This window comes from Tribolium madens, unplaced genomic scaffold, assembly GCF_015345945.1.
Source record: "Tribolium madens isolate multiple individuals breed KSU strain unplaced genomic scaffold, Tmad_KSU_1.1 Scaffold_2;HRSCAF=44;Tcas5.2_LGX, whole genome shotgun sequence".
Lineage (NCBI taxonomy): Eukaryota > Metazoa > Arthropoda > Insecta > Coleoptera > Tenebrionidae > Tribolium > Tribolium madens.
The window spans coordinates 5,192,308-5,214,865 of NW_025400995.1; the positions used below are offsets into that span (position 1 = coordinate 5,192,308).

General features: G+C 37.6%; 4 protein-coding genes across 7 annotated transcripts; 2 read left to right on the forward strand and 2 right to left on the reverse strand.

Moving 5' to 3' along the window:
• The first annotated feature begins 515 nt into the window (after positions 1-515).
• LOC123006446 (uroporphyrinogen decarboxylase) lies at positions 516-1,938 on the forward strand. The gene is made up of 5 exons (XM_044400929.1): positions 516-740; positions 792-970; positions 1,019-1,174; positions 1,225-1,524; positions 1,573-1,938. The coding sequence occupies exons 1-5, from the start codon at positions 629-631 to the stop codon at positions 1,888-1,890; spliced, it is 1,065 nt and encodes a 354-aa protein (XP_044256864.1). The 5' UTR covers positions 516-628; the 3' UTR covers positions 1,891-1,938.
• LOC123006445 (putative GTP-binding protein 6) lies at positions 1,875-3,793 on the reverse strand. Its single transcript, XM_044400928.1, has 5 exons — positions 3,399-3,793; positions 2,508-3,354; positions 2,254-2,458; positions 2,105-2,204; positions 1,875-2,053 (listed from the first exon to the last, which is right to left on the reverse strand). The coding sequence occupies exons 1-5, from the start codon at positions 3,533-3,535 to the stop codon at positions 1,927-1,929; spliced, it is 1,416 nt and encodes a 471-aa protein (XP_044256863.1). The 5' UTR covers positions 3,536-3,793; the 3' UTR covers positions 1,875-1,926.
• LOC123006438 (laminin subunit beta-1) lies at positions 3,563-12,328 on the forward strand. The gene is made up of 21 exons (XM_044400911.1): positions 3,563-3,612; positions 4,260-4,322; positions 4,891-4,983; positions 5,032-5,088; positions 5,933-6,046; positions 6,194-6,446; positions 6,498-6,666; positions 6,720-7,233; positions 7,279-7,467; positions 7,515-8,020; positions 8,071-8,475; positions 8,524-8,716; positions 8,766-9,530; positions 9,576-9,775; positions 9,823-9,919; positions 9,967-10,158; positions 10,211-10,644; positions 10,698-11,048; positions 11,095-11,438; positions 11,497-11,638; positions 11,690-12,328. The coding sequence occupies exons 3-21, from the start codon at positions 4,917-4,919 to the stop codon at positions 12,152-12,154; spliced, it is 5,457 nt and encodes a 1,818-aa protein (XP_044256846.1). The 5' UTR covers positions 3,563-3,612; positions 4,260-4,322; positions 4,891-4,916; the 3' UTR covers positions 12,155-12,328.
• Positions 12,329-12,662: 334 nt separating this feature from the next.
• On the reverse strand, positions 12,663-21,044 carry LOC123006553 (IQ motif and SEC7 domain-containing protein 1). Of its 4 annotated transcripts, none has more exons than XM_044401124.1 (7): positions 20,622-21,044; positions 15,855-16,103; positions 14,537-15,803; positions 13,847-14,321; positions 13,597-13,791; positions 13,370-13,540; positions 12,663-13,317 (listed from the first exon to the last, which is right to left on the reverse strand). In XM_044401124.1, the coding sequence occupies exons 1-7, from the start codon at positions 20,816-20,818 to the stop codon at positions 13,103-13,105; spliced, it is 2,769 nt and encodes a 922-aa protein (XP_044257059.1). In that variant the 5' UTR covers positions 20,819-21,044; the 3' UTR covers positions 12,663-13,102. The 4 variants fall into 4 exon arrangements, with proteins under 4 accessions (XP_044257059.1, XP_044257058.1, XP_044257061.1 ...); XM_044401123.1 differs by lacking the exon at positions 20,622-21,044 and adding an exon at positions 19,332-20,148; XM_044401126.1 differs by lacking the exon at positions 20,622-21,044 and adding an exon at positions 16,867-17,465.
• Positions 21,045-22,558: the final 1,514 nt, after the last annotated feature.

Below are 22,558 nucleotides of genomic sequence, written 5' to 3' on the forward strand. Positions count from 1 at the left end.
AAAACTAGCATCTCCTCTTATCAAATCATTTTAAAAGTCATATGGTTTAAGCAAACCTATATATCATAATTCAAGGTTGCCCGCGATTTCTATAAATTATCTAACTCAAGAAAATATTCCTCTACGTCATTTTTAAGCTCATATACGAATTCCTTAAATATTTTTCTTTTATTTGCGATCGTTAAATATATTTGTTTGCAGTGATTAAGTTAAGTAAATATAATTTAGTATTTCCGGTGACATTCTTTAGATAAAATATAAGACTGAATTAGTGGTGAGAACGGCAAGGAAGGCGCCACAAATGGAAACTAATAACCATTTAGCCGATCCAGGCAAAAATGCTGGCCCATCTTTATGTAGTATAAGAAACATTTATTGCAAGTATCGAAAATCTGTTTTCAAAAATTTCAATTTGATATTGTAAAACACAATTAATTCACGAAACATGAACATTTTTTAATAAAAATATTTACTATTTATTATAGGCAACACATTATACACAAATTCGTTCGCTGATATCCGATTTCGCAGTTTGGCACATTTAGGTTATGTCATCGTGACATTTCAAATTAAATGTTGCTGTTTTGTAATGTTTTGAAAGAAAGTGTTTATTAAATTGCTTCAAATCATGTCTGCATTCCCCAATTTGAAGAATGATCGGCTCTTAAGAGCTGCAAGGGGTGAAGTTCCTGATAAACTCCCAATATGGGTTATGAGACAAGCCGGACGTTACTTACCTGGTTCGCCCCTTGAATTTTTGAACTTTATAATTAAAAAAAAATAATTTGCAGAATTTATGGAGTTCCGTAAAGACCATTCGTTTTTTGAAATATGTCAAACACCACAACTTGCCTGTGAAGTTACCTTGATGCCAATAAGACGTTATGATTTAGATGCTGCGATTATTTTTAGCGACATTTTAGTTATTCCACAGGCTTTGGGTATGGTTGTTGAGATGAAAGCGGGAATTGTAAGTAACGTATTGTTTTTTTACCATTTATCTGATTCCTTATTTAAGGGTCCGGTGTTACCGGAGCCGCTAACTTTGGAAAACTTCCACGAATTGAACAAAACTGGTGCTGTTGATAGACTGAAGTATGTAGGGGAAGCTATTACTTTGACTAGGCATAAATTGGAAGGCAAAGTGCCACTATTTGGTTTCTCAGGAGCTCCAGTAAATTGTAAAAATCTAAGCTTCTTTATGTTTTCATAAATCATTTCCAGTGGACTCTAATGGGGTACATGATTGAAGGTGGTGGTTCCAAAACGTTAAGCAAGGCCAAAAAATGGTTATACGCTCACCCAAAAATCGCACATAAACTACTTGAGTTACTGACAGAGGTGATCATTGATTATCTTGTAATGCAAGTAGAAGCAGGTGCTCAAATTTTACAAATTTTCGACAGCAATGCTGACCTTTTAAATAAAGAACTTTACACAAAATTTTGTCTCCCATACTTGAAGAAAATCAGGGACTCGGTGCGTTTAAAACTTGACGTAAAGAAACTAGAACAAGTTCCTATGGTAAAGTAACACTTTTAGTATTGACAGTATACTAAAATAAACTTCTAGGTTTTATTTGCCAAAGGTGCCCATTATTGTTTACCAGAACAAGCAGATTTAGGCTATGAAGTTCTAGGAGTTGACTGGACTCTAGAACCTCAAGTTGTAAGAACTTTATTGAAGGGAAAAAATGTGACAGTACAGGGAAATTTAGATCCTTGTGCTCTCTACGCACCCAAAGAAGAATTAATCAGACTTGTGCACAAAATGGTGGAAGAATTTGGAGGCCAAAGATATATTGTTAACTTGGGACATGGAATATATCCTGATGCGCCCATAGAGTCATTGCAGACGTTTATAGAAACAGTGCATAATATCAGAATTTGATTGTTTATTTCCTTAATTATTGATTGTTTAATAAAATTATGACGAAAATTTGTGCTTGAATTGCTCCAATTTCCCATTAGTTATTATCACCTCAGCGATCACAAATTCCAGGTTTTTTTCGTCAGGGCATTCGGAAATTACAGTTGAATTTTTATACAACCATCTGAGGAGAAATCAAAGGTTAACAAGAAAGAAAAACAACATGAGCACCCACCTAATTGCGTCACCGCCAACAGGAACTCGAATTTTAATTTTTTTCCGATTGGTATTTTGCAGAATAGTCTTTTCCAATATCATTCTAAGGATATCTAGGCCTAGAAAAATTTCTATGGATTTAATATTATAAAATAGTTTATTATATACCAGTGTCATTTTTAGATGATACTTTTAAAAGTCCAAAATCGGATTCTTTTGGTACTAAATCACATTTATTTCCTACACTAATGACTTTATTTAAAACGTCTCCGGTACCAGCATTGGTAGCTAGATCTTGCAAAGTCTCCAAAACATGTTTCCTTTTGAATTCAAAAAATGAACTTGATATATCCTCAACGTGTAAAATCACGTCCTAACATATGAATTAAGTTATGCCATTTTTTAAATCATCTTATACATACCGCCAAGACTGCATCCTCAAGAGTAGCGACAAAACATTCAATTAAATTTGTGGGAATATCCGAAATAAATCCAACAGTATCTACGTATAAAACTTTCATCCCTGATGGCAACAACCCCGCATGAAGTGTAACATCCAAAGTCGCAAATAGCTGATTTTTGGGCTTAAGACCCTCTTCCCCTGTTAATGCTTTAATGAGGGAAGTTTTTCCCGCATTTGTGTACCCAACAACGGCAATTACAGGAAAATCAATTTTTTGTCTTTTATTTCTCAATAAAGCCCTTTCTGTCCGAAGTTCCTTAATAGCATTTTTTAATTTTTGTTCACGTGTTTGAAACATAAGTCTGACTTTCTCACGTTCAGCTTTACCAAAATTGCCTTCATGAAATGTAGATCGTTGTAAATAATAAAGTTCAGCTAAAGCAACTTGGAGTTTGGCGTGTTTCGAAACAGCGTGAAGTTTTAATATGTACATGACGACTTTATAACGGTCTAAAATCGGGACCCCAAACTCTTTTTCCAACGAGAAGATTTGAGCTTTTTTGAGGGTCCCTAAATTAATGAAAACAGCGTTGATGCTTGAATTTCTGCGTATGATTTGACGCAGCTTTTCCAAAGAACCTGATTTGAAAAGAGTTTTTTTCTCAAATGATTCTAAAGGAACAGAAATTGTGTCTTGTATATTCCAAGAAGGGAGAGTGTTGATCAAAGCCTTCGCTTCATCTAATTGTTCATTTGGGGTGATTCCTTGGAGTTTTTGAGGGCCCCACTTGATGTACGGTTGAATAATGTAACAATTTCTCCCAGCTTCAAATTTTAAATAATTTTCGGAAAACGCCAAAAACTCTCTGTAAAATTAGTGTAAACTGTTGTCAGTAACATTTTTTTTTACCTGTCTTCGTTTAAAATTTCGTCAGATAAATCATTATCTTCTCCTCTTAGTCGGTGTGAGAGATGGAAAGCCACTTTTGTTTGAAAAACTGAGTGCAATTTTCGTGAAATGGCTGTAAAACGATTGAGGAGTAGCATATTTAAAATTGGCGCTTAATTTTGTGGAAAAAATCTGAATGGTTACAGTGGAGCGCTGACTCTTTGCTCATAACAGGGTAATAAAGCTGTTGAATTGCTCCTTTTAATAAAAATCTGTCTTCTAAATAACCCTCAACACTTAATTAACCCATTTCTATTTATTAGTAACAAAAATAATGATTTAAATGTAATACAAGTGGAAAAACAATAGAATGTGCAACTGAGCTTATGCGCGCATGCGTGCTTTTGTTTCTCTGAAGCGCGAGAATTTGAAATTTAAATAAAATTAGACGCGCGCTTGTATCGTAGCCATGATTTATTTTTATTGGCAAAAAGATTTGAATAATGTATGGGATGGATGTTCCGGATGTGAATTATCATCTCCTACGCGTTAGGAAGTTGTCGGTGTTCGGAAACGATAAAAATTAGATTATGGTACATTCGTAGCGTGTCTTGCTTAGAGTGTGTAACAAATTAGTAATTCTGGGTAGATAAGAGTGTCGAAGATCAATCATAGAAGTCAGTGTCCTTAAAAATTGTTTCACTGGCCGAAATTGTTGTGATAAGTATCCGAGAACTGAGGCAGCATCTTTTGCGCGCCGCCATCCCATTCATCTGTTCACAAGTGTACAACACATGTTTTCTTTAACTCAAATTACCAGTAAGGCTGAGCCACGCACTTTGCTTCAGTTTTAATTTGTAGTAAGAATATCTCGGTGTGTAGGGAGGTAGCGAGGAGGAGGACGCCCCAGGCTCAAGAGAGGACAGACGGCCGACTTCCCGACTGGTAAGTCCTTGTGCATGTTTAAAAAGTGTTCGAGTTCGAGGCCATAAATCCAGCCGCTGAAAGAACACAGAAGGCATAGTGCAGCGGCCGTCGCCCTCGTAACGCGAGTTCCCGTGATGTTCTCGAAATTTGCAGTTTTCATTAAAGCCTTTAGTGAGATGTGATTCGACGGTCGCGGTTATTTTCGTCGATGTGCACGTGTTTTCAGGTAAACATTGAGGTAAACAACCCGCATGGCATGGACCACCAGCCTCTACTCTAACTCTAATTACCCTAATAGGTCTGCAACATATCACGAGCAGTGATCTCATTCATCATATTTATTGCTGATGAATGAACTCATCTTCATCTATTTTCGACACTTTTTTAACAGACACACCAACTATTCGCTGTTCCAACATTTCCATCACAAATTAATTGTTTACATTTCAGGCTCATGCCACACAATAGATCTAATTGTTCTTCGTCTTGCTTTCAGTTGTCGTGACTTATCTTAAAGACATTAAGTCTAGATTAGTGCGACAACTTAGGTATTTTCTGTTTGTTTATTAAATTGAAATTTCTTTAGGGCTTCTTGATCATCTGTCTCCAACCATGGTCCGCCCAAATTCGGATATATGGACTCTTTTAGCCTTAATTTTATTCCAAGTAGTACAAAATAGTACGTATAAGCTGCCCTTAAATATTTTTTTTTATTAGTGCCTTCCAGATTTACAAGTATTTGGTCATCAATCATTCTCTCGGATAAGAGGAAACCCTTCCGGAGGTAATTAGTTGCAATTGATTATTATTATTACTGCTTTCAATGTTAAATATAAACAAGTGTGTGCTATTTTTGTTTATAAAAATATTTTTTAGCTTTTATCGTTACAAAACTAACTTCGATGTTTAAATAATATAGGACGCCAACGTTGCTAATCATTATCTCATTGATTACAAAATCGTAATTTCGTTAGCACTATACAAGTTTACATTTTTATCGATTTTTTCAGTTTTCTTATTTATTGTTTTCATATTGAAATTCATTCACTCCAATATAACAATAAATAATTAAAGATCGATTAATGCATTCAAAATAATTTTTACTTCGATTTGTATTTCCTTTCTTGATAAGATGCAATACAAAGAATTTTCATAGAAGTGATATTTAGCCAAATTTTCAGAAAAAGCAACAAGCAAAATTATTGACATACATACAAATTACGCAACCATTGTTAATAATCAAAAAAGCTAATTTATTTTACAATTACATACTTAATGGACATGTGAATTTGTTTTATTTTTGTTGTTAAACACAAGTCAAATAGAATACAAAATTAAAATTTGCTGTTGGAATTGTGTGGGACTGAATTTGGTTAAAGTCGATAAATACTATATATTTACAATCTCCAGACGTCATACTAATTTATTTTAGTATCGAATACCTATTTGTGTACTTCTGAAAGACTGTAAAATTTCTTTCCTCTATTTTGATTGTTGTAATTCCAATCACGTTTCGTTATAAATAGAATAATAGCGAGTCATAAACTTCCCCTGAGATAGTAAAACACCAAATTGAGTCCCTTTTTTGTTGGCCTCTTTCTTAAAAATGCAGCCTTTTGTTTAATTAGCATCAGTAAAAAGGGGTGACCAACCGCCTGATATAGATAGCGAATACCCCGATGGCGACGTTCTTCATCCCTTGACAGATGTCTTCAATCGTCGACCATACACTCATAATCATGGTGGGTGAAATAAAATACCGACTTGGAGGTGTGGGCTTTATACTAATTCGCAAAGCTCGTAACAGTGTGTCGATTTTGGTGTCGGTTATAACCAACTAACTACCTCTAAAAACAGTCTTCACGTTCTTCAGTTTTGCTACTGTGTAGGGTATGTGCCGGTCAAGCTACATCCTTGTGAGCAGAGTTCGTGCTATCCGGCCACTGGAAATCTACTAATAGGTCGGGAACATCAGTTGTACTCGTCTTCGACTTGTGGACTTCACGGGCCACAAAGATACTGTATTGTGTCGCATTTGGAAGAAAGGAAGAAGTGTTTCAGATGTGATTCGAGACCAACTAATAAACCGAATCCTTTATTCAATCATAATATTAGCAATATTGTCTACAGGATGTATCCTGGGTAAGTTTGGGGTAATTTTCTCTGGGATTTGGATCTAGTGCCGGTTTCTAGAACACGGCAGAAGTCATGGTGGCAGTCCGAAAATGGCAAAGAGGGTGTCTACATTCAATTGGATCTAGAAGCTGAGTTTCATTTTACTCATCTTATTATCACTTTTAAGACTTTTAGACCCGCGGCTATGTTAATCGAGCGTTCGTACGATTTCAAACAGACGTGGCATGTGAGAACAACTGAACTGAGACACTAGTGACATAAATACAAACCTTGTTCTAGGTCTATCGCTACTTTGCCTACAATTGTGCTGAAAGCTTCCCCCATATTAGAGAAGGATATCCTGTAAACTTGACAGATGTTGTGTGCGAATCGCGGTATTCGTCGATAGACCCTTCAACGGATGGTGAAGTGATTTACAGAGTTCTACCTCCAACCCTCCACATTGACAATCCTTACTCGGAACAAGTTCAAAATCTGCTTAAAATGACTAATTTACGGATCAATTTCACCAAACTACACACTCTGGGTGATGACCTCCTTGACAAACGTGAGGACATTCAAGAGAAGTACTACTACGCCATCACCGATATGGTGGTTCGTGGTTCCTGTTCGTGCTACGGACACGCTAATAGATGCCTACCATTGCCGGGGATTGAACCCAAGCCCGATATGGTACACGGCCGTTGCGAGTGCACACACAACACTAAAGGACGCAATTGCGAAAAGTGTGAAGACTTTTTCAATGACTTGCCCTGGCGACCTGCCATTGGCAAACAGACCAACGCTTGCAAAAGTGGGTATAAACATTAGCTACTACTTAAGTAACATTTTTTTCCAGAATGTAACTGCAACAACCATGCAACTAGTTGCCATTTTGATGCCGCTCTATACGAAGCCACTGGTCGTATCAGTGGTGGCGTTTGCGATGGGTGCCAGCACAACACCATGGGCCCAAATTGCGAACAATGCAAACCTTTCTATTACAGAGATCCGCAGCGAGACATCCAAGATCCCGAAGTGTGTCGACGTAAGTCACCAGACTTCAGTTGTTTTGATTCTAAAGTGAATTTTTAGCCTGTGATTGTGACCCTCGCGGATCACTTGATAACGGCATTTGTGACTCTATCACCGATGCTGAGAATAATCTTGTAGCAGGGAGCTGTCACTGCAAGACTAATGTAGAAGGTCGTCGTTGCGATATTTGCAAGAACGGTTTTTGGAACTTCACGGAAAATAATCCAGATGGCTGTCAAAGTTGCACTTGCAATACTTTTGGAACAATTGACAATCAGGGTTGTAATGTATACAACGGGGAGTGTACTTGTAAGCGGTATGTGACTGGACGCGATTGCAACCAATGTCTTCCCGAGTATTGGGGCCTTTCGGAAAAACGAGATGGCTGTCAGCCTTGTGATTGCGACCCTGGAGGTTCGTTTGATAATAATTGTGATGTTATCAGTGGGCAGTGTCTTTGCCGAGAACATATGACCGGTAGAACGTGTGGTACCCCCAAACAGCAACACTACACTGCAAGTTTGGACTTCCTACTGTATGAAGCCGAGTCTGCAAGAGCGTCACCTGTATGACTTCCGACGACATTAGCTTTGATTCTCACTTAATATTTTTTTAGAACTGTCAAGTCGTAATAAGGGAGCCTCCAAGAGACGGATCTGATGTCACGTGGACTGGAATCGGATTTATGAAGGCTTTCGAACCGTCATACATTGAGTTTACTGTGGATAACATTAAGACGGGCATGGATTACGAAATTGTGATTCGTTACGAACCCACAATGCCCACAAATTGGGAAGAGGTCGAAGTGACTCTTGAACGGCCAGGTCCAGTCGATCCAAATGGTCCATGTAATGGCGCACGAGATGACCCTAGAAGAGTCGCTCTTCCTTCAAACAGCAGAAGCGTCACAGTGTACCCCCCTGTATGTCTGGAAGCCGGCCGAACATATAAGATCCGTCTAACTTTCCGCCGATCTAACTTCGAACGCGAGACACCCTCAGCTTCAGTTTTAATAGACTCGGTAAAATATCTCAACCCCAGTCTAGCCCCGACTTGACGTTTGTTCTAGGTCGTGTTAATCCCCCGTATTGAGAAAATCCCCTGGTTCTACGGCTCGGTCCCAGCCGAAGCGCGGCGCCAAGAATTCGAACGCAGCCGCTGCAGCTCCTACTCCTCTTATCTAATCCACACCGGGCAAATCCCTGAAGTTTGCAAAAAGTACTACAGCAGTATTGGCGCATACATCTTCAATGGCGCATTCTGTACTCCCCCGACTCACTTGAAACCACAATTCTGACTCTTGTGTTTCAGCTTGTCAATGCGATCCGACTGGGTCTCTTAGCAAACTCTGCGACGAATATGGGGGCCACTGCACTTGCAAATTGAACGTGGTGGGTCGCCGATGCGACCAGTGCGCCCCCGGGACTTACGGATTCGGGCCCGAGGGTTGCAAATCATGCGACTGCAATAGCATTGGGGCCCTTGACAATTTCTGTAATGCCACCACTGGTCAATGCAAGTGCCGCGCAAACACATACGGACGCGAGTGCGACCAGTGCAGGACCGGCTTTTGGAATTTCCCTAACTGTCAGAGATGTGACTGTAACGGCCATGCCGATATCTGTGATTCCAAAACAGGGGCTTGTATTAATTGCAAGGATAACACAGAAGGGCACAACTGTGATCAGTGCGTAGATGGATTTTACGGAGACCCCAGACTTAATGTGGATATTCCATGCCGGCCCTGTCCTTGTCCGGGAAGCCCCTGGTCCAATCATTCGTACGCTGATAGATGTAGTTTGGAGTCGAGCACCAAAGATGTGATTTGTGAGTGTCACGTGGGGTACTCAGGGTCACGTTGTGACGTCTGTTCCGATAATTATTTCGGGAATCCGGAAGAACCGGGAGGCTCATGCCAACCGTGTGATTGCAATGATAAAATTGATATTCTCAAACCGGGAAATTGTGACCCACACACCGGTAAATGTAAGCAATGTTTGTATGATACGACAGGAGACCACTGTGAAGTGTGTAGGCCCGGCTTTTTCCGATATTCCGATGATATGATGTGTGAAGGTAAGTCAGGCCACAAATTTTGATTTGTGATAACTTTGTGATTAGAGTGTGTCTGTCACCCACTGGGCACTAACAGTTCAGCCGGTCCTTGTGACCCTTCTTCCGGTCAATGCGTATGTCTTCCTAACGTGACCGGATTAAATTGTGACCAATGTATCGCCAACCATTGGAAAATTGCAAGTGGGGAAGGTTGTGAACCTTGCAATTGTGATTCTCAAGGCTCACTACGACCACAGTGCAACTTGGTAAATATCACAATACCAAGCGACTTGCTTTAATAATTTTATTTCAGTTCGATGGACAATGCGAATGTCGGCCAGGTTTTGGTGGCAGACAATGTAACGAATGTGTGGCTAGATTCTGGGGAGACCCGAAAGTTGAGTGTCGCGGTTTGTGATCACGAATTTTTTAATTTTGTGATAATTGGGTTTTTTAGAATGTAAATGTGACGCAAGAGGGTCTAGGTCTTTGCAGTGTGACATGAGGACTGGTGCTTGTAAATGTTTACCAGGGATAGGCGGGTATAATTGTGACAGGTGTGATCGAGGCTATTTAGGACAAGCACCTGAATGTATCCCTTGTGGGGAATGTTTCGATAATTGGGACCGGATTTTGCAAGAAACGCGAAGTAAGTAATTGTAATAAAAGACAACCATGAGTGCCAATTGTCAAAATTTTAGACCAAACTATGGATCTGATTAACCGTGCCGGCGATATCAAGAAAGTTGGAGCAACTGGAGCTTACACCAAAGAATTCGACGATATGCAATTCCAACTTGATGAAATAAAACAACTGTTAAGTAACACTCACGAAGTCGATACTGATGCCATTGATAAGGAATTGCAAAGTTTACGTACAAAAATCAACGAGACTGAACTTGGAAGTGTCAAAGAACTTGACGATTCAATCGCAACAACCAAAGAAAATATGTTACTCACCGACTTAAAACTAAAAAGTTTGAAACAAAGAATAGACGACTTTAAAAATAAAACGAAAGAATTGGAGATGAACGGTACGCAACTACAAGAAGCCAACGTTCAGGGGGCTCTTACTTTGATCCAAAATGCCAAAGTCAAAGCTGATCTTGCCGCACACAAAGCGGAGAGGACTGAAGTACAACGTGACGACTTTCGCACTTCATCAGATAACAAATGATTTGTTTTTAGGAAACTATAAATTATGCCGAACGTCAGATTAAAGCAACCGAAAGCACGATTAACGAAACTGCAAATAACTTCAATCAACAATTGAAAAACAACGAAAAGAAACTCATCGACTTAAATGACAAGCTTGACAGTCTTAAACAAACACTTCCGGATTTGAACGAACTTATTTGCGACGGCAGAGGCGACCCTTGTGACTCATTGTGTGGCGGTGCAGGTTGTGCCACTTGTGGTGTCTCAATTTCGTGCGAAAATGGGGCTAAACAACAGGCTGAAACCGCGCTAGCTATAGCAAATCGGACGGAAATGGCCCTCCGTGAGAAGGAAGCCATGGCTAATGATTTTATTCGAAATGTAATTTATCCCCCCTGAGTTTTCTCGTTTCAAATTTTGGTTTTAGGTATCTCAAATAAACACAAATGAGACGAGGAATATCGCACAAGAGACGTACGATAAAGCCAAGGGAAGTTTAATGAAAGCTAATGACTCGCTGAATAATGTTTTGAATTTAATGAAAGAAGTTAATGAGTTTATGGACCGCAATGACACAAAAGAAGATATAAAAAATTTCACGCAACAGATTTTAGCCATGAAAATAGAGCTCGAGCCGGATGAAATCACAAATATGGCTAATAAAATCAAAGAAGCTGTTCAACACTTGACTGATATTGACCCGATTATTGAAGCTACCAAAGATGATTTACGGAGAGTTAACAGACTTAGAGAAAACGCTGAATATGCCAAGTTTGTCTCTATTCTATTAACAAACATTTTAACTGTTATTTGTTTTATTTTTTTGTAGAACGAATGCGTCAAAAATATTGACTGATGCCGCCGACGTGACTAGTACTTTAGAAAATACAACAATAGCGCAAGATACTGCACAAAGTGCAATTGATACAGCCTGGAATGACATAAACATTGTAAACGATCGGTTAAAACAGGTCCGTAATTAATTATATATAACCAAAAATGCATTTGTTTTTTTTTTTTAGATTGGTGTAAAAACACAGTCGGCCCAAAAAAAGACAAACAGTACAGCCGACGATCTCAAAAGACTCGAAGAACAACTTAATCAGCTTCAAAGAAATATAACTGATAATGGAATTTACGCCAATCGTGTCGTAAACGAATCGTCAAACATTTTAGAGAAAGCTCGAACAACTTATGATGACTTTAATGAACTTCAGGCACAGTATTCTAAAGTCCAGCGTAATTTAACAACGAGTTTAGACAAAGTTCAGTCGTCGAAAGATCGCGCTAATGATCTTTTTAAGCGTGCGTGGGAACTTGTTGCTAAAGTAACAAGTACTGAAGAAGAAATTAGTAAATTGGAGAACAGTTCCCAACAAGCGACTTTAACTAATTTGGAAAATATATTGCAAGATTTGATAAGGCGAATGAACGGCTACAATCAAAAAATACAGGAGAGAGTACATTATTACAAACAGTGTAATTAATGACATGTAAATATGTAGCTTTCACTGCCTTTTTATCATAGCTTAGGGATAAGATTTTATTTTTTACTTGTTATAACTAATAGTGCCAACGAGCTTGTACATATACTTTTAGCGTTTTATATTCGAACTTTTTATCTGTAATCAACTACTAATTTTAATAAAACTTTATATATTGGAAAGTGTTTTATTCACAAAACATCTTACTCTTGTGGTAAAAATCCAATACATGAAACAAAAGAATTTTAAACAAATTTAAAATTACCATATTTATGGTGTTTTTTAAACTACCGTCTCTACTTTCATATTAAGGCTTAGCGTTTGTGAGATTTGTGCTAATTGCATTAAGTATTTTTTAATGTGTTTTTGCACTGACGTGTGGTCGATGTTTACGTAATAATGATGTAAGTTATTATCGTTGCTTCGTGTCATATGTTTTACCAATTGGTGGAAAGGAAAAAGCAGCTAAAGGTTCGACTATTTATTGGTTATTAAAAAAACACTTATTACATACATTTAAATTATTTAATATCATTAGTAGAGATTGCTAACATATTTACAATCGACTAGAACATGTTGCTCTCTTTAATAATTTAACTATATACAAATCCTTTACAGGCAACATTAGAAGACAATTATCAATATGTTCAATGCCAATGAAGACAGAGAGCCGATTTAAGGCAACCTTAATGTTGAACAGCTGTCAAAATAGCGAATGAATATAATATAATGGTAAAGAAAAAAACATTAAGTTTGCCTCTTCTATTAACAAGAAGAAATTAAAAAATAATAATAACAAAAAATTAAGTATTACGCACTGGGGCGAAATTAGACAGCCATAATTAATATATTTGGTAACACTTATAAATGGTGAAAATGTATTTGGTTATTCATAACATGCACAAGTTAAATTTGAAAAAGAACCGATTACACTTATATATTTGGATTTTTTTACACTTCGGTCGACTTCACGGCCACATTGTTCTGTTGTTTCTTATTAAACAGGCCGCCTAGGAATGACTGATGGTTATGCAGACCCGGCTTACCTTTATTAGCGAGCTTGTCAGACCGGGAGCAAGTACTAGCCGACGTCGATTGGAATGATACAGACATGCCGCTATCTAACGAGCCCACACTACCTCGGCGCTGTGCCTTTTCTCCTGCAACTACACTGACAATATTACTAATAACGTCAATAATTCGACCGAAACAACCTACACTGTTCGTGGATATCCAGCAACGAGTTACTGAGAGCCGAACGCTTGATTTGGGTATCGTGACCGACTTCTTCGGCACATTCCGACCCTCCTAGCGCTTGGTTCTGAGAGCAGGGACACTGATAAGGACACACTTCCACATCCGCGACGCCACTGTCCCGATTTTCGGTACCTGTGCCAAAAGAAACAATAACAATAGGTCTAGGAGAAGCGCCTTGCACAGCATACCCGTCCTAGTCCCTCGGTTCGACTTTTGTCGCTCGAGCTCAGCCTCAATCCTCAAATTTTCCATTTCGTCCATCTCGCTTACAGCCTCCTTTAAATCCTCCGCAAATTTGCACCTATCATGCTCATTTCGTGCGTTAAATGTGACCAATACTTTGCCATCTACACGTTGGCTCAGACGTATACCGTAAGGGTAATCTGCAGAGAAAATAAGAGTGTCAACAAAACACAAAATATAAGTTAAATAACTTACGGGCAGCTTCGAAAAGAGTAACAGTCATCCCACATAGAGGGAAACTATTCCTGAATGTATATGTAACTGAAGATTTCTTCTTACTTAAAATTTTCGTAATTACGAGCAAATCGTTAAAAAGGAACACTTCTCTCTGGTGTACACCAGGTCTTTCTTTCTTATAAATATCAGGGATTTCATATAAACGACAATAACATACTAATCGGCGATGTGGTAACGCCATATTTGGTTTTTTACCAACGATCGTTGCTTGAACTTTCATTACTTGAGTCACATGATCTGAACCTGGCTTAAATTCGTTTGCTTTGACACGCTCGTAAACCCCAGTCAACATATCACTATCAATATCACCACAATCGTCGATACCTCGTAAATTTTTTATGAAGTCTTCTAGTTTCATCCGACGTTCGGGTTTTATATTCGGGGTGTGGAGGTCAGTGTTCAGCATTATTATTGCAAATGCGAGGACAAAAATCTGTAAATAACACTTCCTTTAATTTGATTACTTAACACATAATTACTTTCTTTGTCAAGTTTAATCAATAGAGATATTTCCCATGAATAACTTTCTTATTTACTGAAATAACAGTCTTCCTATTTTATTGAAAAAGTGATTACATCAAAATTACCGACGCAAAAATAGCATGTCATTGAGATTTTAAATCCGTCATTTGTTTTTATGTCACTTACCGTATCTGGCGATCTTAACCGTGCGACGAGATCGACATTGCATTGGCAATATCTATGCGAAAACACCTCCATAAGTCTTTCAATCTTTTGTGCTTCTCCTGGCATTCGGAAATGTTGCTGAAACTTCCTAAGTGCAACATCGACTTGCATTCCCGACAAATCTAATTCATTAGCGAAGCATTCCAAAACAGCCATACAAAACGGATTTTGCAAATTCCCTAAATACTCTCCGATCATTTGTTTACTCAGTCCTTTTCTTGAAATAAGAAATCTGGCGACGCCTTGCGGTGAGTTCTCTAAGAACCCTCGTCGGATTAAATATGCAATACCTCGTTCTGGTTTTTTGTTAAATAAGTTAAGTCCTACTCTGTATTGTCGTTTTCTTATAGTCTCGGTTATTTTATAGCTGGCAGGTGCTTGTTGCTCATTGGCTCTCTCCAGTGTGTAGGTGGATGCGCTAGTGTTAGAAATATTCCCTAAACTAGTCTCTAAGGCCGGTTCGGCATATTCCGAAATGTGATTTCCTTTACGCTTCCAGACTGGCGATCCGGAAAATTCACATTGCACGCGTTCAGTCGATATACTACTGTCACTACCGGAACTTTGGACACTTGATAACGAACCATTTTCGTTTGTTTTAGTCAAACCATTGCTTTTGTGGTGTCGGGGATCTCCGACCGATCGAGAGGTAATACTTGAGGTTCGCTTAGGTACTTCTGGTGGTACTTTTCTACTGTTCAGACTGTGGCGACTGCGAGCGTAGCCGTTTGTGGAAGTTGTAGGTGTACTACAAGAACTGGGACTTGCAGTCACTTGGGTACCTATCGAATCCGATTTGGAGTCAGCGGGTGAATAATAGTGTTGAAGAGAGGATGAGGAATAATTCTCCCAACACACTGTAGGAGTCCCCGACTGACTCCTAGGTATTGGCATATTGTCAATATTACGTCTCTCGCGTAAAGACATCGATCTAACTGGAAGAACTCTCATATTGGAACAGTCGTGTCCTTCATAATTCCTCATATATTCAGGACATTGTTCAGTCTCACCTATTGTGCTACGACAGTCTTCGGAATTTGCAGGAATTCGGCGACTAATACGTTTCTCGGCTTTGGCCATTGCTGTAATTGCTGCGAATTTTTTAAGTAGAGTATATCGTCTGAACGCTCGTTGAATTGTAAGAGCTGCATTTCGCGCTTTAACACCGCCATATTTTCGTTCCAACACTTCGATTTGTTTGTCGAGAATGTCTTGCGACAGCTCGTATCTAAATTTGCACGAATCAGTATTCTCTTATATGACAGTGAAGTGTACTTACGTTGTCTGAACCCTCGACCTTTTCAAGACATCTCCGTTCCGTAAAGAACCCTTCTTATGAAGAGGCTGGGATACATTCACGTACGTCGAGTTGTTAGGGGAGGCACGAGAATATATAGGACTGGGGGTTGGAGTACTGTAGTTTTGAGCTTGGACAAAACTGGGAGCTTGAATATAAGTCTGTTCTTGAAACTGATCAGATGAACCCATTGAATTCACTATCTGAGACCTTTCCATTTTCGGTGGAAAGCTGAAATAAAAACGATACCAAAAATAACAACAAAAACCTAAATTATTGTTTTACAACCTTGAAAAATTGAATTGTGAACTTTCTTTTATTGACCTGTTGCCACGCAAAGCAACAAAAACCATTTTAATGTCACAACTATTAAAAACACAGTAAACCAGATAAAATGAAATGTCATTAAAATAAAACAAGAGAAATTTTACATTTCTTTACCTAGCACCACACCAATGTTGAGGCAACTACTTTAACGATACATAAAAACGCAATTAAGCATTTAACTAATGAACAGTCAACTATCACATTACAAAACGCCCCTTTACGTAAAATCCAAATTCATAGAAAAACATTACGTTAATAAAAATATAAAACTGATTAAGTTTCAAGACGTAATTAATTAATTAAAGTCTGGGGGGGAGGGGTCAAGGGCTAATTACAGATTTATAATTTTTAATAGGACACGCAGGATGATTCTATCCTTATGAATAAAACAGCCCGAGTTTTTCAAGAAATTTTTAAATGTATGTGCGTATTTGCTTTGATTTCCCAACTTGTCGGAAATCCTTGAACCGTAAAGTTTCTATTTTAAAATTCTTATGAGGCATGTACCGGGGTTGATCAATTTAAATATTTTAATTAAATCCGATGGATTGTTTTTGTATTATCTACAGGATGAGTGTAATTGCTCATTTATGCATAATTTAATGTAAAAAAATCGCGTTATCAATAAATAAAAATTAATTAGTGTAAAAACAAATAAAATTCTTACTTTCCCACCAAAAAGCCCGATATGCAAATAATCATCTCGCAAACACATGCACCGAAACAAAATAAACATAAATGAACTGCAGCAGTTTCTCGAGTGTTGTACACCCTAAGAAGGCAGCTGGCAAACTGAAATCAAGATGGTAAATGGTTCCTAAATCACAGGTAGCCAGATGAACCCATAAAGGAAAAAAATAAGGTCGAAGAAGAGCAGCTGGCGCATTTGGTAAATCGGGCATCATGTGTTTCATCATCAGAGAAACTATTAAATTTTAAGCAATGAACGTGACATAACTTATAAAACCTGAATTCATTTTGACCAATTGGTAGAAATTCATTGACATTATTAGATTAGTCATAAGGTTAATCGTGCCGAGGCTTCAAACTAGAAATAATGCGACAATATACCATGGGAAATAAACTGGCTGTCAGAATTTAACAATAGCACATATCTTTTTTTCGACATCCAACTACTAGCCTTGATTGCAGGCATCCAGGAAACGACATTTACCAAAATTATACATTCAATTTTTTATCATCCGAGATAATCACACAGGAAACAATGTCGATGCTTAATGTAGAGGGTAAAGGATGTTGAATTTCCTTCGTTATAGTTTAGATTTGGAACATTTCAAGAAGGTACATATATCTTAAAACCGACACGATGCACGTGTCCGTCTTTCACGTGATCCAACCCCCAGGGGTGGCGAGGTGTAAGGGAGGTACCGGCAGGTGGCGGCCCTAACGCATGTGTGGCGTGTGGTGACCGAACGAAAAGCAGATGTTTTTCGAATACTTTCGTCCCCCTTTCGTTCCCTTCGAGAAATCGAAAAGACTTACATTTTTTAAATGTAAAAGAAATTAAATATATTGTACGGTTTGAGCGACCTCGATTATTTGCGGCAATTTCCGCCCGCCTAATTCACTAATTTGTTTCAAAATTAGCCGCATACGGATGAAAAACATTCAAATGGCGTCAATTGTCTGTTTTTTCTAATTTGAGCCGAAACTAAATTAATTATTGTGGGGATTCGGCGACATTGCTTGAAATCATAGAAAGTTTCGATAAATTACTGTCATTGCATAAGAGACAAACTGGTCACGACGTTACCGAACAAGTGCAAAAAATTACATTTACTAATTCGATAACAAATATTGCCATATTACGCTAATTACTCCCAGTTTGGGCAAGACGGATGTGACGCAAATCTCGCCAAAAACCACATGGAAAATTTTTAAATCAACAAATATCAAATTTTATGACGATGTTCCGAGTCGAATTGACATTTGCAAAAGGAAGTACGGCACACGATCGACGCATATAACAACAAACGATAAAAGATTTTATGTGTAAATAAATTCAAATTAGGAAAAAGTACGTTTATTTTACATTCTAAAATTGCGTATAATTAAACGATAAAGGAGAAAGTTGTTCGAATATTCAACATTCGTGTACTATGATAAATGGTGATTTTCTAAAAAAAGAAAAAAAACACATCTGTCAAACAGATGACATAATACGTTTAAATGTTACAACTTTTGAATTTTGATGAGGTACTTTACTTGATTGTTCCGAAATTAGAGCGCGTCATGTATTCTAGTGATTAATTAAGCGTTAAAAATTACTCTTACAGTTAATTCAATTAATTTACAGATCTCGATACATTAATCTAGTTTAATTAACGAATTAACGCGTAAAGCTACTTTTTTACTTCACTCAACCTTGATTTTATTAGAGAAAAGTGTGTTCAACTACTGCCCAGTGTAGTAGCATGCAAGCAATTATTATAATAAGGTACCAACATCAACATTCCAGTTATCAAAGTAGGGTAGAGACAATTAGCGGGACTTAATGCATATAACGATACCCTCATTTCAAACAACGTTGCCATGTGTAACACACCTGTGACGTAACGTGACGTCATTTTATACATCAAAAAATTGCTAAAAAGCCATACTTTCTCCCGCAAAAACAAATACTAACGTGACATAAAATGCAGCTTACAGTTAAACCAATGTAGGTTTAATGGCGCATTAGCAACCTAGGTACAAAACAAAAATAAACTAATACGGTAGGCGCATGTTAATTACCCCAACGGTAAATGCACAAGGAGGTCCGTGCCCTGATCACCCACCTATAAACAATGATTCATTCAAAATGACAAAAATGTGACTTATCAATAATTTCTAATTGTTATTGTAATGAGTGAGTAAGGGTACGGAGATCTATTGTGGCTGTTAAAGTACAATTGAAACAATTTAACAATCATCGTCATTAATCATTTAAAACAGACTTTTTCCAAATTATCTTGACAATGGAAAAAACGCGAATCTTGTTCACGTCTGTTAAATAAAGTAACATAGTTACCCAAATACGTACATACTTGGAAATAATTGAGCTCTTTAAACATATATAGGTACTTAGTTTGACATTGAGAAATGTGAAATGTTATTTTCCGGGGATTTTACCTGATGACAGTGACATGTTTCCGGAAAGGTGGTAAAGTATGACATGCGTCGGTAACAGTGACCAATCTACTGACATGTTGCCTTCTGGTGGTGCAAACCACCCTGATTCTTTCTTGTTGTATTCCTGACCGTCTAACCCTGACAACAGTTCTATCACACACATCAACCGTATGTACAGGATTCGACCTGACATGTTCAGTTCTAACTTGACTTTGCACGAAGGGTTGGGGAAACCCCCCTGGCGACTGTCCACGCATTACAAGCACTCACAAATCACGTACCATGATTGCACTTGCGACCGGATTAAACAGCGATAGTAAAAGTAATCGTACTTTCTACTTTTGTGTCGATCACTGGTGGTGGCCGGAAGTACTAGGGTTGTAAAATCGCAAAATCGCGAGTTTGGTACACAGTTTGTGGATTGTAAATGTCAGCTGACCGTGCCTCAGCACAGACAACCGAATGGAACGATCGGCACAGTTAGAAGAAGGCGAGCGGGGCTATAGCCTGACGTCACTAAGTCACAGTCCTTGGTGTTACATCACCACAAATAAACACCGAGGCAAGATCAAACCCTGGTGCAACCTAAACCTGACGCCGCCGACGACATGTGCGACTGTACTACACGAAACACGAGCCTCAAGGCTGATGCACGAGCAATTACCGCGAACGTGTGGGTGCTTTGCCAATACCAAGAAACGTTCAGCTAAAGAATCGCCTCAAAAATGACAGCGCGCTATAGACTAGCCTGAGGATATCCGTTCACTTTCCCTTATTTAGAAATCAATACGCCGTTCGACTGTGGCATATATGACACTTTGTGGGGACCCCGAGCGCGTATTTCCGCCAAAGAGTGCATCCTCGAGGTTAATGACACCTGGACAACCCCCAAATGCGACCGCCGCCTCCCTAATCCTATTATGACAAAAACAAAACCTCCAAACAGGAATACCAACATTAACGCCAATTACCTTAATTTAATAAAAACCATCGACTTTATTTTCTTCTTAACCAGTGTGAACGGTCGGCGTCGCGACGTCGGCACGCATGCGCACTATGACAAGTCAGTGGGAGGCGTCGTTTATGACATTTTACAACATCCTTGTCCCAGAAAAGTACAACAAAAAACAAACAAACGTAAAACTTTGCAAACAAAACACAACTGTAATTTTACAGAATTTGACGTTTCATCAATGAAACTACAATCGATTTATGACAAGGAACGTTTCACCCTTGGAGAGATTTTCTTCATTTCAATAAATTTACTATTGTTTAATGCAATTTTCTCACCTTTCATCTTGTAACCGTTTCAGTTCCACCATTTCCAACTCGAACCTCAAATTACTGTTTTCACACAGCAAAAGATCTCTTTCGCTGGCAACTCCATCCAATTCCCTTTTCAGCCGAATTATCTGGTCCCGTTGTTCCCGTATGATGGCATCTTTTTGGGCCAATAACGAATTTATATCGACTTCTATTCCTGCCATTGCAGGTCTCCTACTGTTCACACACACACACACGATCCTCAATTGTTACGGTACCGTCCAAATTTTTAATCTGACGGGCATTTTCTTACAGCAACGATTTGTTTTTTTCTGTTTTTCACACAAGTTTCTCAAAAAATTATCACATCTTTTCTTGAAACGATATTGACAGACGAAATACAACGCGCCGCACTGTTCCTTGGTTTTTCTCACTATTATTCATCTGTCTCTCTTACGTCAGGAGCGAGAACACAGAACAAAACGGGATGAACAAACCTACACACGTTGCCCCATCTGGAAATCCCTTCCAATAACACTACCGAGATGGTAATTTAGCGACTTATCTTATCGACCTACCATGAATTTTTGCACAAATAAGCGATAAAACGTGATATTTCACATGGAACAAGTAACAATTTTTTATTATCTACTTAATCAGCACAGCTGTACTTTGCAAATAAAATTTTAAGATAAAACTTTATTAATAAGTTCCATACATGGCCATGTGAGTGGTTGAGACGTTGCCACATTGCCATGTTTACATGGAAATAAAGACATTCTTTGTTATTTTTGTTTGTTTTAATTTTAACAACTACGATATTCTCATGTTTCCAGCGTTTCCAGCGTTTTTCGAGACCTTAACTAAATTTATTATAGACTCATAATTTAAATTTGAAGACATTCAACTAGAAATTAAAACAACAGAAAATTTATTTATATTTATTCATTTTTAAACAACTTTTATAATATATACAATTAATTTTGAATTTCAAATACAACCAGATTTAAGTAATTCTAAAAAGTACTATTTTATCAAAATTTAATAACATAAATAAATTTATCCCATTACAAACTATGAAAACTTATATGAAAATGTAATAACAATAAAAATTAATAACACCATATATTTTATTAAAAATTTAATGTTAGCAGTGTTTTCATAATCCTTGTTATAATTTGTGGTGTATAAAAACTATTTCTCTTCAAATATTTGTTACGTGTTTTAAAAATTATTATTTGTAGCTAAAAAATTGCGTAAATGAGTAGCTGTTAAAGTAAATTTACTCATACAATATTTTTGTTTAAACTTGTAATATAATTATATCTTAATCATAAATGAGTGGAGTCAATGAAGATAAGACCGATACACATCGAAAAAATGTATTTCTACACAGGTTGTTTCAGAATTCGCGACCCAAAGAAAAATGCCAAGTACGATAACATACCAGAAACATGGAAAAAATGTTTATAAATTCTATCTATAAAAATTCTGAAATTATGAGAGTTTAAATTTTGCAATTGAACTTATTTATTTGTGTTGGAAAAATTATTTTACATGTTTTTTTTGCCGCAGGCTATTAGAAGAAGAAACAAAGAAGCTGAATCCTAAATTGTAACTACCTATGTTTAACGTTACTTGTGGCTTTTATTAGGAAAGTTTTTGTAGCTTTACTGAATAATTATGAAAAAACATCGGTAACATTAAATAGATATAAAAAGATCAAATGTCAAAAATTTTTGACAGATACAATTTTTTAAACATTTTTCCATGTGCCTGCTTGTATCTTATCTTACTTGGCGTTTTTCTCTGGAGCGCAAGTTTTAAAACACGCTGTATACACACCGATTTATTCGTACGATTATTTATTTATTTGTTTATGAGTTTGTTAAATATGAACATTAAAACAAATTATTAAATAATAGTAGGTATGTAATCTCGCTATTAAAATTAGAAAAGAATGT

Bases quoted from the DNA above. Each gene is read 5' to 3' on its own strand.
- LOC123006445 (XM_044400928.1), bottom strand. From the start codon at position 3,535: ATGCTACTCCTCAATCGTTTTACAGCCATTTCACGAAAATTGCACTCA. The intron at 3,355-3,398 runs GTAAAAAAAAAT...CTAATTTTACAG, and splicing joins GAAATTTTAAACGAAGACAG to AGAGTTTTTGGCGTTTTCCG. The intron at 2,459-2,507 runs GTATGTATAAGA...TTCATATGTTAG, and splicing joins TTGAGGATGCAGTCTTGGCG to GACGTGATTTTACACGTTGA.
- LOC123006446 (XM_044400929.1), top strand. From the start codon at position 629: ATGTCTGCATTCCCCAATTTGAAGAATGATCGGCTCTTAAGAGCTGCA. The intron at 971-1,018 runs GTAAGTAACGTA...TCCTTATTTAAG, and splicing joins TTGAGATGAAAGCGGGAATT to GGTCCGGTGTTACCGGAGCC. The intron at 1,525-1,572 runs GTAAAGTAACAC...ATAAACTTCTAG, and splicing joins AACTAGAACAAGTTCCTATG to GTTTTATTTGCCAAAGGTGC.
- LOC123006438 (XM_044400911.1), top strand. From the start codon at position 4,917: ATGGTCCGCCCAAATTCGGATATATGGACTCTTTTAGCCTTAATTTTA. The intron at 5,089-5,932 runs GTAATTAGTTGC...TTGTTTAATTAG, and splicing joins AAGAGGAAACCCTTCCGGAG to CATCAGTAAAAAGGGGTGAC. The intron at 9,776-9,822 runs GTAAATATCACA...ATTTTATTTCAG, and splicing joins TACGACCACAGTGCAACTTG to TTCGATGGACAATGCGAATG.
- LOC123006553 (XM_044401123.1), bottom strand. From the start codon at position 19,588: ATGCGTGGACAGTCGCCAGGGGGGTTTCCCCAACCCTTCGTGCAAAGT. The intron at 13,541-13,596 runs GTATGCTGTGCA...CTTTTGGCACAG, and splicing joins GAACCGAGGGACTAGGACGG to GTACCGAAAATCGGGACAGT. The intron at 13,318-13,369 runs GTAGGTTGTTTC...TTGTCAGTGTAG, and splicing joins GCTGGATATCCACGAACAGT to TTGCAGGAGAAAAGGCACAG.